The following is a 16,214-nucleotide window of genomic DNA, read 5'->3' as shown; positions in this document are numbered from 1 at the left end:
GCCACGAACGCGAGCTACTGTTTGGACATTGAAAATGCGGTGCAAAGCTAAATGTATTAAACAAGGTTAGTGTAAAGCCCCTTGTTGAACATATTGAAGGTACTTAGCCCCTAGGCAACAATAATTGCTGTGAACAGCTGATTGTAAATGTACTACATGGCTACAGTGTCTGCAATAGAGCTCAACAGTAAATTGTTTTTTGACTGAGGGCTTATGATTTCACCACTGGCCCATCTGTGCAATTATTAGTTTCAACATCAAATCACATCAGCTTGTTAGCTAGCAATCCGTAGTATCATTTGGATGGACTGTCTCCATCACTCTGTCCATCCATCTGTGAAACATGATTCTGAAAAGACAGTAGTCTGCTATTGAAGACAGTTGGAAGGATGACACATCTTGGAACATTTCTTTTTGGCATTTCAAATAATTCCCTGATCGATTGTTACATCTTGCTACAGCAGCTATCATGTGCCATCTAATTTGCACATAAGCTAGCTGATTATAACTCGTGTTAACAGTGGTCTGCAGTTATCTTCGCTTAGCTTTTCTCTTAACTTAGTTATGGCATCAGCCATTGTTGCTGGGAGGTGCCATGTGGAAAACTTATCACCAATATCTTACAATAGTCTAATTATTCTTGGTTTTGAAAACATGTTCTGTACATTGTTGCATTATGACTACTGTCTCCAATGAAGTAAAACGCTGTTGGCAAATTTACATGTGGCTCTGCATCCAATTTACTCCATCATACCTTTCTTCCCCTGTGGTTCTTTGCAGTTGTCATGTAGGCAGGGACCCCAGGGTGACCACTGCGAGAGCAGGCAGTGGTGCTGGCAAGGGATGGAGCAGTGCTGGACGGCCAAGGGGGGCTCTTCACCAGCGCACAGCCTGGCATTCACAGGCCTGGACACTACGTAAACACAGGGATCACAGGCAAGGATATAGAGGGTCAAGCTCAGACGTGTGTGTGTGTGTGTGTGTGTTTGTTTGTTTCTGTGTGTGTGCGTGTGTGTGTGTGTGTGTGTGTGTGTGTGTGTGTGTGTGTGTGTGTGTGTGTGTGTGTGTGTGTGTGTGTGCGTGCAAGCATGCGTGCGTGCGTGTGTAATTGCTGTCAGGTACTGTAACATGTTTGTAAAAGGAATGTAAACAGAAGTATGTGGTCGATGTTGTGAAGAGAGTGAAGAAGATGAAGAAGCATCAGATGAAAGTGCATAGATGTAATTTAGTTCTGACTGTGAAGACAGGAGTGTATTTATTAGTAAATGCTACAGTTTCAAATGTTGTACATTATGGTGAGAAACAGGGTAAATTCAGTGAAGCTTTTTTGTGCAGGACCAATAAAGGAAGAAAAATAAAGAACAGAAGGAAAATTGCTCGCCTCGTCTCATGTCTGGCTCAGGAGAATATTAAATAGAAGACAGCGGCCGGCTAAGGGAGTAAACAGGAGCTGAACACAAAGATATTAGGCGAGACACAACAGAACCAATAGACTGCTAAGCATGGCTGGTACCATTTGGAGTTCACAGAAACCTCAGCGGCCTGTAATGGGTTGTGACATCAGTCTTGCACACAGAATGAGATCATATTTATTTTCCTTTTCACAAGACGGGGATTTGTCCACATTACCAGAGCAGGTGGCTCTCCATAGTGCAGACATACAGTACAGCCACATCTGGTTGCATTAGGTAAAGGTGAATGCTACAGTTGACATATTGATCTTTGTCCCTCACATCCATTGGTTCAAAGAGTTGATTTGATGTTCTTGATAATCTATGTTCAGCTAACATATTCAGTGTCCAAATACACCTCTGATCTAGCACTTCTGCTGAGCAAAAGTGGCATCCCACAGCAACTGTCAAAATCCCTCAGCTATGGCATGAAGCCACACAAGACTCATCAAGTATATGAACAATATGGATGGGGCAAAATGTATTTGTTATTATTAAATAAATGGTTATGTTTATTAGGCAAGAAAGAGTGTGTTTTGCTAAAGAGCAGCAGTTAAAAGTCATTAAAAACTACCCACTGTGCCTAATGAAAAAGATAAATGAAATACTTGGTCTGCATTTTATTAGTTTTTTCTTCTAATGATTGATATTATAAGTCTAAAAGTATCACGCTTTAGCACAGCATTTTTTGTGATCAAATTTTAATTTAAATTTTTTTATGTTCAGAAAAAATAATAATGTAAACATAAAATTCACAAACAGTTACAAACAACACTTTAGCACAGCATTGTGAAGTTCATAAAACAGTCCGTAACACTGGTTGCCTTGTTGCTTCTGCCTTTATCATTTCTATTCATATTAATGCAATTACAAAAAGTAATTTACTTTGGCTGCACATGAAACCTGGTTAACCTGCGATGTCTCTGGGTTGTTAACACAGCTAATGACAGAGCACATTTGACATCATGATGTGTCTCATCATCACTGAGTGATACCTACATTAGGGATTCAATCTAGAGAAAGTTTATGACCACATTTAGGTTTTATATTTTATTCCTAAATTCTAATGACTGGAATGTCCGGAAAAAAACGGTTTACTTTTTTTTTTTTCAGTATTTGCGTAAAAACTGAAATAAAATGTGACAATAAAAAACAGCAGCAAATGCTTTCCTTTATGCTCAGTTAGGAGCAGCACCAAATACTAATAAATGCTTCAGAACCAGTTAAACTGATTTGGTTCAGGGGAGGCTCCTAGGGAAATTACAATAAATACAAGATTTAGATCAATTTAACCAACACATTTATAATCATGAATTCATTACATTTACATTTAAAGTCATATATACTGTAAATGAATGTAAATCCAATATGTATTTGATTAAAAGATATAACTAACAAGTTTATGAACCTGACAAGACATTTACCTATTGGTTTTGGTGTGTGGACGTTTGAAACCCAGTGCTATGGACACATTTCAGCCAAAACCATGACATGAGCTGTGTTCCTCTCTAATTAAGCATCCTGTCTTATGCTACATGTCTACATGTCATTACGGCTTGTTGTATTTGCATGATACTAGCATAATGCATAATATCAAACATAACCCACAGAGGAAGGGACTATCACTATGGCCGATGTGCCGTATTTAATCCAGTGTGAAAACACAATGCAAGTCTGTCTCAGCCATATTTCTTTACGTTATAAATCACGCATAATGGAGTAGGCCTTATCACCTTTGTTCACGTTGTTGTGTCCACCCCACTTGTTAAAGTGATTTAGTCAGTTAGATTTCGTGCCCTAACATTAATTGCAAAAGAAAGTCAGACTGAAAACACTAACACCGATACCACTTTTAAACTTTGGTTGTAAAATTGATGTTTTTGTGTACATTTTTAAATAAGTCATGCGCGACAATAGTGGCAGAATTTGGTCCTAATTATGGCCTTGCTTAGAAGTGCTAGTAGCCATACCCATTGTATGTCCCAAATATTTTCAACAGTTAACCTAAAGAAGGGTATTTTCACAAAGATGCCAAACTGAGATTTGCTTGTTATCTAAGGAGGAAATTAGGGATTTGATGTAATAAAGATTACTGTTGTAGAAAAGGTAAGATCTTAATCCACTTCTCTGTGATGTATCATCATCCACCAACAAGCACTACTTTTGTTTATATTCTTATTCTTAGGATGATGATCTATGAAAAAAGTATCAATAAGACCAATGGTGTGTTTCTTTATAGCTCTTTTCAACCTGAACAGAACAAAGGCATTCAGAGTGCCTCTTATTCACCCACGCACACATTGATGGCAGCGATGCTGCTCTGCTCATTGGGAGTAATTTGGTCTTCAGTGCTCTTGCTCAATTATTTTCTGGTGTGAATATTACTGTCTCACAAGGTTGCCAGCATGGCTATAGATTTCTTGGCTCAGCGCAGTCACTTCCTGGCGTCCTATTGTCAAGTCGCCAGGAAAAACAAGAAATAGTCCAGCACATAACCAACGTGTCGATTTTTAATTCCGGCTTGTACAGATTAAACAGAAGAGATATAATTAGAGTCCCCCGTCATTTAAAGTGTAAACTTGAATAGGTTAATGAATCCTCTACATGCACTGTGAACATGCTTTAGTGTGCTAATTAATTGTCATGGCCCGCATAACCAACATAATGCTTTGCTGCTAACTTTCACTTCAATAATTTATGCTTGTATCGAAACACACCGCATATTTTACTCAAAATGTATTTATGGTTTGTCTCTTGAGTCGCCATGGGCTTCCAGTGTGCCCTGGGTCAAACATTTTTTTCTTACCCTCCTTCCTGTGATGTTGTGCTGAGTCATCAGGGACTTGAACACAGTAGGTCTTTCTGGTCTGGATCCCCCTTCCACACAGAATACTGATGTTAGCCAGCCGCCGGTCCTGCTGGCTCAGTAAGGGGAGGATGCGACATTCGCCCCAGTCAGTAGTCCTCCACACATAGCTGACAGAGCACACACAGACACAAAACACAAATTTGCAATTTGAATGAGAAAACATCAGTTAAATTGAGTCACTGCAGGTGTTGCTGTTTGATATGTCTTAAGAAGTACAAAGGAGCATCATGTTTGTGTATTTTCAGATGCAAAGCTACAATCCATTCAGAAACAATTGATAAATGAACGCATTTATCAAAGTAAAAAGTGTCAGCATACACACACATCAGTGGCAGTTGTTTCCCACAAAGCAAAAGACAAATTACCAAGAGCAGTCTCTGGCAAGAGCCTCTCGCACAGTATGTCAGGAGGAGGGACGCATGATTATCTTGATTTCAAAACTTCTAAAAAAAATGTTTGCTTTCAACAATGAAAAATGCAGCGACGCAGAAAGCAATAATATTGGAGGAGTTTACCAGAACAACAGCCTGTAGTAATCTATCAAACGCTTAATTTCTGCAATGAGTTTTCCCTAATCATGTAAATCCTCTGCTCTCAGGCACTCCATGTAGATTTAGCAAATAAAACAACATCTACCAGCAGGGGAAATAATTCTCTATTGACTACTTTGTTTACTGAATGCAATATTAGCCAAAGCCCATATCAACTCAATCACTCCTAAAACAATGAGATTGTGTCAAACCCGGTTTGTCATCCATGGTATGTCCATTTGGTCAGAAAACCCCAACAGTACATTAGGTTTTTCTACGTATCACAAGGTAATTGAGGTTATGCCAAAACAAATATGCACAATGTAATTCAATAATGATATCATGAATATTTGCAGCCTTGAGGCTTTATCTCTTAATCATTCAGGTGGAAAAGCTCAGAGTAGCAAAATTAAAAATCATTATTTGGTTTTAGACTTTGACATTTAATGCAGAAGCATCTGCATCAGGAGATTACCCGTGAACAAAGTTTTTGTTTCTGAGGATTGTTATTTGTGAACTCAAAATGAGGCAATACGAAGATAATTGACACTGTTAAGAATTACCTGGGGCAGTTTGGAAGTAAACCTCCTATGATGTGGCAAGCTTCTTTTTCCTCAAGGGCAGGACATTGTTTCCCTCCTCCAACAGGGATCTGCGTCATGATCCGTGACCGGAGTCTGTAACCAGGGGACAGGTCGGGGGAACGGCAGGTCTTAGAGCAGGGACTCCATGAGGACCAATCAGATGTCTGACAGTCCTTGGGCATCACACACACCTGGAAGGTGAGAGGGGAGTTGTCCTTGGTACAGAGACTGTGGATCGAGAAGAAGAAAATACTACAATCTGGAAACATCATAGAAACTTTGTTTCCTAACATAACATATTTGTTTGAGAAAAGAGTTGCTATACAGAGCGAGCATGTTACATGTGGTTTGGGATTTAAATAGATTGGTGGACAGATTGTAGGAAGAAATAATGACAACAATTATGAGAAATACCATTTGCTTGACTTGAAAAATAGTAAAAATAGTAGAATAGAAGCTAAAAGAGCTGATGTGCTTACTTAAAAAAATTAAACTATTGCATTAGTCATGTAATTACAATTCCTTTGTTTAATTTGGGCAATTTAATTAGGTAGGTTATTAAGATGTGAGGAAAATGCTCATATAAGAATTGTACTTTGTAATTAGGCTGTAATTAGAAAAGTAGAATGAGGCAGAACTCAGGGGGGAAATCTATTTTCAAAAGCTCCAATCCCACTTCTTACCAAATACTATGCTAATTAGGCACTGTGCTGTAAATGATCCCTTCACACTCATATGTCATGAAGCCAGTGGACCTGCCTTGTCGGGGATAATAACATGCAAATATCAAACAAATCCCAAATATCCCCAAAGCTGCCTGCTTCTATTTAGCAACTGCAATGTATTACCCATGACTGCAATAAACATGACGTCAAACAATACAAAAAAAGTTTCGTCCAACAGGATGTTATTAACAAGTGGTTGCTGATACCATGGCATTCAGCAATGATTTCAACAACCAGCTAATAGTGTGGATGGTATAGAAGTGTGTGTGTGTATGTGAGTGTGTATGTGTGTGTGTGTGTGTGTGTTTGTGTGTGTGTGTGTGTGTGTGTGTGTGTGTGTGTGTGTGTGTGTGTGTGTGTGTGTGTGTGTGTGTGTGTGTGTGTGTGTGTGTGTGTGTGTGTGTGTGTGTGTGTGCAATAAAATCCATTCTTATCAAATCAGGAGGGGAGCAGCACTTGACATTTACCATAATAGTGCCTCAACACCATGCTAATACATTGCTGAAAAACCGGCTCTCACATAATCCAGTTATAATTGAATAAATAACCACCATCAATAAAAAACATTTAGTTTCACTGAATACCCCTCCGCTTGAGATAAATGACCTACTGGGATCATGAGGGGGGATGACCATTGATCATGTCCCTCTTATGTTACAAAACAATACGAGTGTGGAAGAACCATATAAACAATCAGCTCCATTAGGACTATTACACCGGACACACACCCACATCCAGCTACAAAGCACATTTTACAACTCACCTCATATTCTACATCAGTGGAAAAAGAGATTAATGTGAGATGAATCCAGTTATCTGGATGGGTCTGTTCCCAAGACTAACTACAAACCAGCTCTGTTCACACAACCACCTTGCTTACATTATAATCTTTGATACATCTTGGACCTTAAGACATGCCATATTTTTCCCTGTGTGTTTATTTCCCATTTATTCATCTCGGGTTCCCCTTCTTATATTTTTGCTGTAAAGTTGAAAAGTGAAGCACCTTGCAGCACTTGTGATGGGTTTACCTCAGCATAGCATTCCTGCCGTCACTCCGTGTGCAGCGGACTTGTCGTGTCTTGTATCCCACCTCCAGTTCCCATGACATGGGGTACTTGTGTGCATGAGGGTGGTGGTGATGGCCGTGGTGGTGAGAAGCCTGTGTTTGCAGTGTTACTGTGTTGTTCTCATTGGAGCTGGCACCAAAGTCCACTGTGGTCCTCCCACTTAGAAGGACATCCTTGTGATGGGGTAGTCGGCATTCGCTCCAGGCCCCTACTTTAAGGCTGTACTGGTACTCGACCTCCCCAGCAGGGCAGTCAACAGAGCTGGAACAAGTCCTGGTCTCAGTTAAGTTGGGGCAACTTATGCCTCCATACATTGGTGTAGCCAGGACATGTCGAGTCCGATGCTGCAGGCCAGCGCCGCAGGTTTTGCTGCAAATGGACCAGGAATTGAAGTCTGAAACTACACAGTCCTGGGGACAGGGAATGAGGCATGCCTGCTCCACAGGTGGTTTCTGGGAAAAGAACTCACATATTCTCAAGGTGACTATAGTATGGTTTGAAGTGCGGACACAATTTACTTTGCGCCTCTGGATGCCATGCTGTGCTGTAATGCACTCAGTCGTCCTAAGCTTGAGCTCGTTGGAAAAGAAAGGGACAAGAACACAGCCCCCCCAGTCTGACACTTCCCACTCAAAGAGGTTCTGGTGCCAGTCGCAGACCTTAAAGCAGTGACGCTGGCTTTCTGGCTTGTCCATGTGGTGGCAGTGGGAATGGTGTGTAGTCCAGCCCTCCATGTGGACACACCATATTGTCCTAGTCTGAACCCCGCCAGAACCACACTCCTCCCCGATACATTGACCCCACTGGCCTGCAAAAAAGAAAAGACAGATAGAGAGGGCATTTTCATTAAAAACCCACAGCTTTAGAAAAAAATATTTGAATTACAGTTATCTGGCCGCTTGTAATCAAGCACAATTCAAGGCCATTCACTTAACCTTCATGATTGCTTTATTCATAAACTTAGGAAGAAAGAAACAAAAGTACTTAAACCACTGGGGGACATCACTGTCAAAATACAAGGTTAGTTTCTTTCTCACAAAGGACAGATTCATTTAGATTCTTGGTCCCAAAGTGATCAGTATCATAGGCTAAGTAGGACAGTTTTTTTTTTAATTAGTATTATTACTTTATTACAGTTATTACATTCTTTATACTACTTAATTTTCTTTTCACAGAAGGACATAGAATAAGACAGCAACAAAACGCACAAACAAAAATACATCAGCTCCACTGTGTGTGTTAGTGTGTGTGTGTGCTTGTTCTATTGTCTTGTACCCTGCTTGAAGATCTGGGGATTTGACTTGTTTCCAAAGCCTAGTCAATAGCTTCAACATTCTAAATATGTATCTGTCCCTAGCATTGATATTGAGGTTTGTATTATTTCCCAAAAGATTTCTAGGTGTGATGGAACTGTAATGTCAAGTATATATTTAATATCTCTCATTATCTTTAAGTTAGACAGTTGCTGTTCTATTATTGTAAGATATGCTATTACTTTGCTGAGCTACAACATGTTGTTAACTATTTCAATCTTAAAGGCAATACTTTGTTTTTTAAGTAGAATTATATATTTATGATTTCATCTCAATACAGTGTTCTCTTCAACAGTGAAAGCATCACCTCTGCAAAGATGAGGAGCTGCGCATGGAAGGTATTTAACAGCTCTTTTGGACATAGATTATGGATTTACATTCAAAATAACCCGAACCAACCAAAGACACATGTTGCTGTGGTCTGACTCTTTGCTAACAGTACAGATTATTTGAGTTATCCTAAATTAATTTAAGAATGCAGGTGCAACCTCTAGCTCACCAGGTAAGAGGGTGCGCCCCATGCAGGCTGGGTCCTGCAGAGGCCCAGGTTGGAATCTGACCTGCGGCCCTTTGCCCCCATCTATCAACTCTAATAAAATAAAAAAGCCCCCAAAACAATCTTTAAAAAAAGAATAAAATCAGAACCTCAACTTGTCTTTAAGTGAATAAAGGTAAGTAATTCTTAATGTACAGAACCACAGACAAACACAATGTTCTTTTTGTATGTTGTTAGCTAAATATACTTCTAAAATCCCATCAAAGTTTGAAAAGTAGTCATAAAAGCAAAAATGCTTTTACAACTTCTCTCACAAGTTCTGACAGTTGATCCCGTCAACAAATAGAGAAGTTCAAAAATTGTGTAAATTGTGAGACTGATCCATTTGTAATAACAGCTGCTTCCAAAATACACGTTCCACAGGAATTAATTAAGTTTTCTGAATTATAACTGATTCCTGCTGGTCCTAGATTTGACTTGGCTAACTTAGAAAAATTGTTATTGTGGACAGAAAATACACATTATGAGCAGTCATATTGACATTAAGCTTAGAGTGTTAGGCAACTAAAACTAACTAAGCAGCCAGGTTAAGCTACGCGCACAAAAAGGGCAAAATCAAATTTCTTTCATAAAAAATGCTCAGTTCAAAACATTTTACAAACAGTGAAGTTTTGAAAGAGAGCGGCAACCTCCTTTTCAGGTATTCACAATCTTATCTGTGTGATGATGTGGTTGATTTCTGCAGCGTGAAACAGAAACACACTTACTGCTTGTTAACATCAAAGTGCGTGACAAAAGCCCAATCATTTTCCACCTCCGCCAAATAGCGAAAAGTAGAAGTACTCCGTGGTCAGAAAGAGAACTAAATCGCTGATATCTTTTTTTTCCCTCGCTGTGGAAACTTGCATCAGCATCAAATTGTAGCTTAAAATAGGATACTTATAGGGAATCAAGGCTGACCACACGCCGCTATTTCTGTGGAGGAGGGAACGACAAACTGTTCACAGCCACCTTCAAGTCTTCAGACAGCAAGGATGTGAAACTAAAAAAAGCAAGATTGTGGATGTAAAGTTCAAATCCCAGCTGTTATATATTCACAAGGGGCAATAAAAACTGTTGATTGGAATCATATTACGGCGGTGGTGAGCACTGTTGCTTCACAGCAGAGGGTCCTGGGTAGACATGAATGTGTGGAGTTTTCATGAGTGCAAAAAATAGATGGAGAGATGACAAACATAGTTAGATTGTCTCCAACTTTGATTTGCACTAAATGGGTAGGCAAGCACCTTTTTGGTTGCTGTAATTCTTTTATGAAGTGGATTTCTTTCATTGATCATGCATGAAGCACCTGTGGGAAAGTAATGCTCACTTTGTTGAAGGCTTGTATCTAGCTCTACCTTCTTTATTTCAAGATGTTCTCAAATCTAGACCAAAAAGTGCCATGATATAGTGGTCCACGTTGTGTTAATGTTCACAGAATGTGTAGAATACACTTATCAGAACAGCAGCATAAAACCCAATCCAAAAACAAATCTCTGCTCTGTTAATTTAGTTTTTGACCTTTTCTCTTTATTTTCAAAAGAAGTAGACATGAATCAGAAAAAGAAATGAATGAAATGAATTTGCTAACATAATGTGGTTCTTTACATCAGTCACCTACCCTTCTCATCCAGTTATTTTGCCACATGCTATGAAATGGATAATTTGATTCATTTCTTTTAATTGGAATTAAATTGATGTAATAATGAGATCCTACTGCTTCCTAAATTGCTTTTGAATGACAACTTGCTGAAACAGTTTATTGCCTTTTGGTGCCAGTGAAATCTGTTGTTAACACTTTGTTCCCTGTTCAATCATCGACACAACAACGCTGCTTTGAAGCTGTATCTTTTTGCTTAAGGGAGCAATATTTCAAACTGCTAAATTGTTTCATAGTTCATCGAAGCACATCATTGAGTTTATTTGTCGTGGCTCTGCAATGCTAATGCGGGCTTACAGTGTAACTTACATCATTATGTTCTGATCATTTTGTCTCACACCATGTTTGTAAAGCAAGTACATTGGCGCGAACCGAACAAACCAATGACAAAAAATTCTGAAAAACATTCAAACAAAGACTTTTTTGTACAGAGTTTCATTATTTGTCTATTGGGTTAAAGATATACAGTATGTAGCATTTCTGCATTAACTGCACTAACCCTAACCCTAAAAACGACTACACCTGTCTTATCCATTTTTAGTTGTATACTTACATCATCCCAAATGTTTCCAACAGTCTTCAAACCCAGGGAAATCGGTCATTTTAATCAATGCCACACAACGTTTCATTTAGATGCTCGGGTCCACACTAAGACCAAGAGAATGGATCACATCACTCCAGTTCTGAAGTCTTTACACTGGCTTCCTGTGCCTCAAAGAATTGATTTCAAAGTACTTTTGCTAGTTTATAAATCACTCAATGGTTTAGGGCCAAAATACATTTCTGATCTGCTACTACACTACAAACCACCCAGACCTCTCAGGTCATCTGGGAGAGGTCTACTTTCTGTCCCCAGAGTCAGAACTAAACAGGGTGAAGCAGCGTTCAGTTTTTATGCTCGTCATATCTGGAATAAACTCCCAGAAACCTGCAGAGCCACTGCTACTCTCAGTTCTTTTAAATCAAGGCTGAAGACCTTTCTTTTTGATGCTGCCTTTCTTTAAATGATGTTCTTTTAATGTTTAATTTCTTATGCTGCACTGTAACTTTTATTCTTGTGTTTTATGTGTCTTAATGTTTATATTTTTAATTCACGTGTTTGATCTGTTTTTATTTTTTAACTGATTTTGTGTAAAGCACTTTGAATTGCCCTGTTGCTGAAATGTGCTATACAAATAAAGCTGCCTTGCCTTGCCTTGCCTAGTTGCATGTCAATGTCGTCCTCTAACCTGTGATCCTTCTAGTTGCTCTAACTTCCGTCGAAAGACGGGAACCCACATGACAAGTTTGAGAGTACGTCACAAAATTGTATTAGATAACACTTTTGTTTTCTGACACAGAGCAAATTCTTTTAATTAATTACACGCAACTTTGCATAATATAGTAGAAATCTGATTTATTGATATTGCTATTGATAGATACTAAAAATTTGATTCAGCTTACTCTACATTGCGGTAGCTGTGGCTCATGCAAATGCATGGTGGTTAAACCGTACAGTAAAATTAGAAGATTATAAAATCTACATAAACCTGGTTGTTTCATTTTAAGATAAAACACCTTTGTAAGGTATCCGACTTTGCTGTGGACTCCATGTATTTGATTACCTACTCGGCTTGACCATCGACTGTGATATATATACAGTCTATGGGCTTGACACATCCGCTCATGGCTCGCAGTAGAAGTAGAAAAGACGCCAAAATGATTGCTGCATGATGATTGCAACGTGGCCACTCTGCTCCTGATCGCAGCCGGTTTGAACTCACAGATTGGATAACATGGGGACTGAAATGAAAACGTCTCTGCTTCACAGCTCTTCATGGCGACTGTGTTTTCGACATGAGGGACTGTAGTCAGGCTCAGAGCGGACAAGAGCACCGGGAACACAGCAACAATTAAATGGGTTTTATGCTACTTGCGTTCAGCAAGGTCAGAGCGCTGCGGACGGCCCGCACGGTCCCCGCAAACTGTCTGGTCTTTCATACTGATTGCAATTAGAGCGGCTCAAAGAACTGACTTCTTCTCTCCTGCAGTCAACCACACTGAACCCAAGAAGCATGAAACAGCCATAAGTCCCCAGTCAGTGACTACAGCAGCCCGAACCCAGGCAGTACAAATCCCAGTATCAGCATTAACAGAAAGTTTATTGTTTTGTCATGGAACAGACAGGAAACGGCGGCCATCCGGATTTCTCCAGTCCGCCCCGGAGATGCCTCACGCCATCCCAACCAGTAAAGTAATGCTACATGTCCATATAGGAATTGTTCCGCTTCCCAGCAGTGCACGCTAGCAGCCTCGTCCCTAGCAGTTATCAGTTTATCTTAAATGACAACTGACAAGCAAAGAAACCAAGCTATACCCAGAACGCTTCACGTGGGGCTGTCTGCTACAGGTTTAAAAAACGAACCATAATAGCGGCTCGTTTCAAAATCCAAAAGAGGTTTCTGAAAAAAAAAATTGAGAGAAATAGGCTATGAGGTTGCTGAATCTGTCTTCATTTGAGATCAACAAGGGTCAGTTTGAAAGACTTTTGTCAGCTTATGAGAGGCCGGGAGCCGAGCTGCCCTCTCCTTATTTGAATAAAGTAGCCTGGATTTACTGTTATGCAAATGAGGAGCGGGCGACTTGATGTCCCCCGCGACGCTACCAGAATGCATTGCATAGCTGCTCTCATAGAAAGGATTGGGAAGCAGGGGAATGACAGTGACAATGGACACGTAATATACTTCTTCCAGCGGTGGGGAGTTACCCCTTTCCCCATGGTGCTGAAAACCAATGAGAGGAGACCCTGACACAAAAACACTGGTTTAATCATGCTAATGTTAGCAATGACTCCCATGATCCAACCTTTGTATAATTGACAACATCCTTTAAAATCTGTGTTTAAATCCGTGGTTTTGATTTAGAGAATCCTATGAGATGAAAATAACATATCATACATTTAATTTAAAACAGTAGATGTAAAGCATTAACACTGTCATTATTATCATCTTTTTGTCTTCATTCACACAACAGCCAAAGGTTGTTGACTGGCACAACATGTACAAACCTACATGTGACTTGTACTGAACCAGGGTGCATACTACCAGGTGCCTACCTACACTGAAGAAGCTCATCTTGGGTATGAAACATTTTTATTGCCACAGCCCAACTTATTAAATGTTCATGCATTGCAAAAAGTGGACCTTCACCAATAAATGTGCACTTAAACAACAAAATTGTTTCCCACTGCAGTGTGTAGATTGTCTAACCTGCATTCATTACTTTGCGTTTTATACTGCATATTTAGACTGCAGCATGTTGTATTAAACTGAGCTAACATGACTTTGCATCAGTTTAAATGGATAGTCTGAGCTCCAGGTTAAGATGATGTGAACTGCCAGGGAAATTTCTTTACAACCTCAAAGACAAGAGCTTTGAAAAGGAGAGACATGTTTCCGTCATCTACGTAAATGAAAACCCATTAATTAGACAGTAGATATCCGTAGAAATTAATTTCTAAAAGTGTAGTCGTGGCCGCACTTCTAACATCCCCGCTCTACAATGTGCTTAAAGAGATGTTCTTGATTCTGTCAAAGCTGAAAAGACCAAAACAATGTTATATGGGTTACACGCTAAAACACACACAGTCTTCATAACTATAAGACATGACAATCTGATCTTACAGACCTTTAGTGTCAACATTGAGCATCTGAGTGCACTGCTCTTATCGTCACTGATGGCACTCTTTCCTGATAACCAATCTTTGACCACCTGTGCTCAATGTTGCTGTTTTCACACTGTGCCAGGATATGTGTGCCTATTTTATGGAGGTGTGATTGGGAGGGATTCTGCTGCCAGGGGAGCCCGCTAACACAAACACTAGTTCATCTCCTAAGCTCTGAATAATCACTCTCTCGATCTGTCAACATCAGCATCTGTCAAGCCCTCAGGAGGAACCAGTCACCCGCAGCTCCTTCATCCTGACACACTTGGTCGCCTTGCTTACACCTCCGGGGGGCTCTGGTACCCCAGGGGTCCCCTGCTATATTTACTATTCCATTTACGTCTGGATATGAGAAAAAAATGAATTGGCAAGAGGCTGTGCCGACTTCTCTACGATACAGGAAAAGACCTGAATTAAACTGAGCTGGTGTAAAGTGACTGAAGATATCTTCTCTTTTTTAGCAGTGTTCAGTTGAACACTTAAGTTGGACAAATGATAGCAAGGCTGTACAACAATAACAAATAACACAACAAAAGCAATCTCCTCTGTGCCCCGAAACCAGACAAACAGAGACAAAGAAGAAGCAAACAGCAAAGCAGTAAATTGTTTGTTAAATAGCAGCGCTCCATCAAGAGAAAACTGCACTCACCACTGTCAAACCTCTTTGGTCTCTTTAATTACATTTGGTAAAAGCAACACTGAGTCAGGTCAGTAAAGTCTTAAAGTATTTTGTGGTGCTTTCAACTTCATACCACCATTTTGGAGCATTTAATATCCAGTGTTTACCAGTGATGCTTTCAAAGGCCTCATGACATATACTGTATACCGTAGTGGTCCCCTAATACCATATCTAAAATCCCTTTCCCAAAATTCAGCCTTGATGCAGAATTACAGCCACTAGAGCGGATCCCACAATGAGTTTCCCTTAGTATCTGCCATTTCTGTGTCTGTAGCTTTAAAGGCTATTGGGAGAAGAGAAGCGGGGCAAGGTGGTGGGAGGGGGTGTGGCCTTGACCAACTGCCATGCTTCACTTGTTAGCAAGCCATGATGTCTCTCTCTTTGTCATGGGCGGGCCAAAATCTTTGTACGGGCATGAGAAAGAGAAAGGGGACTTAACCTTTCCCCTTTTGACGTCATAAGAGTAAGATTCCAGATCGGCCCATGTTCATTTTCTCAGAGGCAGAGCAGTATGCCCAGGGCTTGGTTTACACCTATCACCATTTCTGGCGGGGGACCATAGGCAGGCTGGGGCAACTCATTTTAATGTTAAAAACCTCATAAAATGAAATATTCATGCCATGGGAATTTTAAACTATCAGACCAAAAAGATGTTTCTGTAAGACATGCATACTGCTTCAATGTGTTACAAAAGAGACACAAAGCTTTGTGAACATTTATTGACAGTATTGATCCGTGTCTCACTGTTCCAAGCACTTTATTCAGCTCTCAAATGAAACACATCAACTACCTCAGGTTATGTAGAGGCGTCCCAATTAAAAATGTTCAATACTGCAGCTTGAACAGAAAAACAGCAGAACACTTTTTATTACATGTTCAATGTGAGCTTCTGATTTAAAACAGTGACATATGCAGAGAGCACAAAATGGTCTTCTCTCTACGCTGTAGTTTTTCATGCATTTTCCTGCCATACATCCGCAGAGTTTACTCACCAACTATCTTCAACTTCTCTGCCAGAGTTAAGTTTGACTGTTTGGATTACATGTGTCCTTTGTTACAACACTTTTTAATTAAATGACACCTATACCACTGTGC

The 16,214-nt window shown here is 39.9% G+C and overlaps 1 protein-coding gene across 1 annotated transcript in view; it reads right to left on the bottom strand.

Moving 5' to 3' along the window:
* Positions 1-16,214, bottom strand: part of thsd7ba (thrombospondin, type I, domain containing 7Ba) — a 178,357-nt gene that overhangs the window by 79,822 nt on the left and 82,321 nt on the right. Inside the window, exons 4-7 of the mRNA XM_034886070.1 lie at positions 7,191-8,037; positions 5,414-5,662; positions 4,258-4,427; positions 755-913 (exon numbers count right to left, since the gene is read on the bottom strand). Coding sequence (XP_034741961.1) covers positions 755-913; positions 4,258-4,427; positions 5,414-5,662; positions 7,191-8,037 — 1,425 coding nt within the window. The remainder of the gene's footprint in view (positions 1-754; positions 914-4,257; positions 4,428-5,413; positions 5,663-7,190; positions 8,038-16,214) is intronic.

Source organism: Etheostoma cragini, chromosome 11, assembly GCF_013103735.1.
Source record: "Etheostoma cragini isolate CJK2018 chromosome 11, CSU_Ecrag_1.0, whole genome shotgun sequence".
Taxonomy (NCBI): Eukaryota; Metazoa; Chordata; class Actinopteri; order Perciformes; family Percidae; genus Etheostoma; species Etheostoma cragini.
Note: the sequence above shows the minus strand (reverse complement) of the source record. Positions and strands in the feature narration are given on the sequence as shown.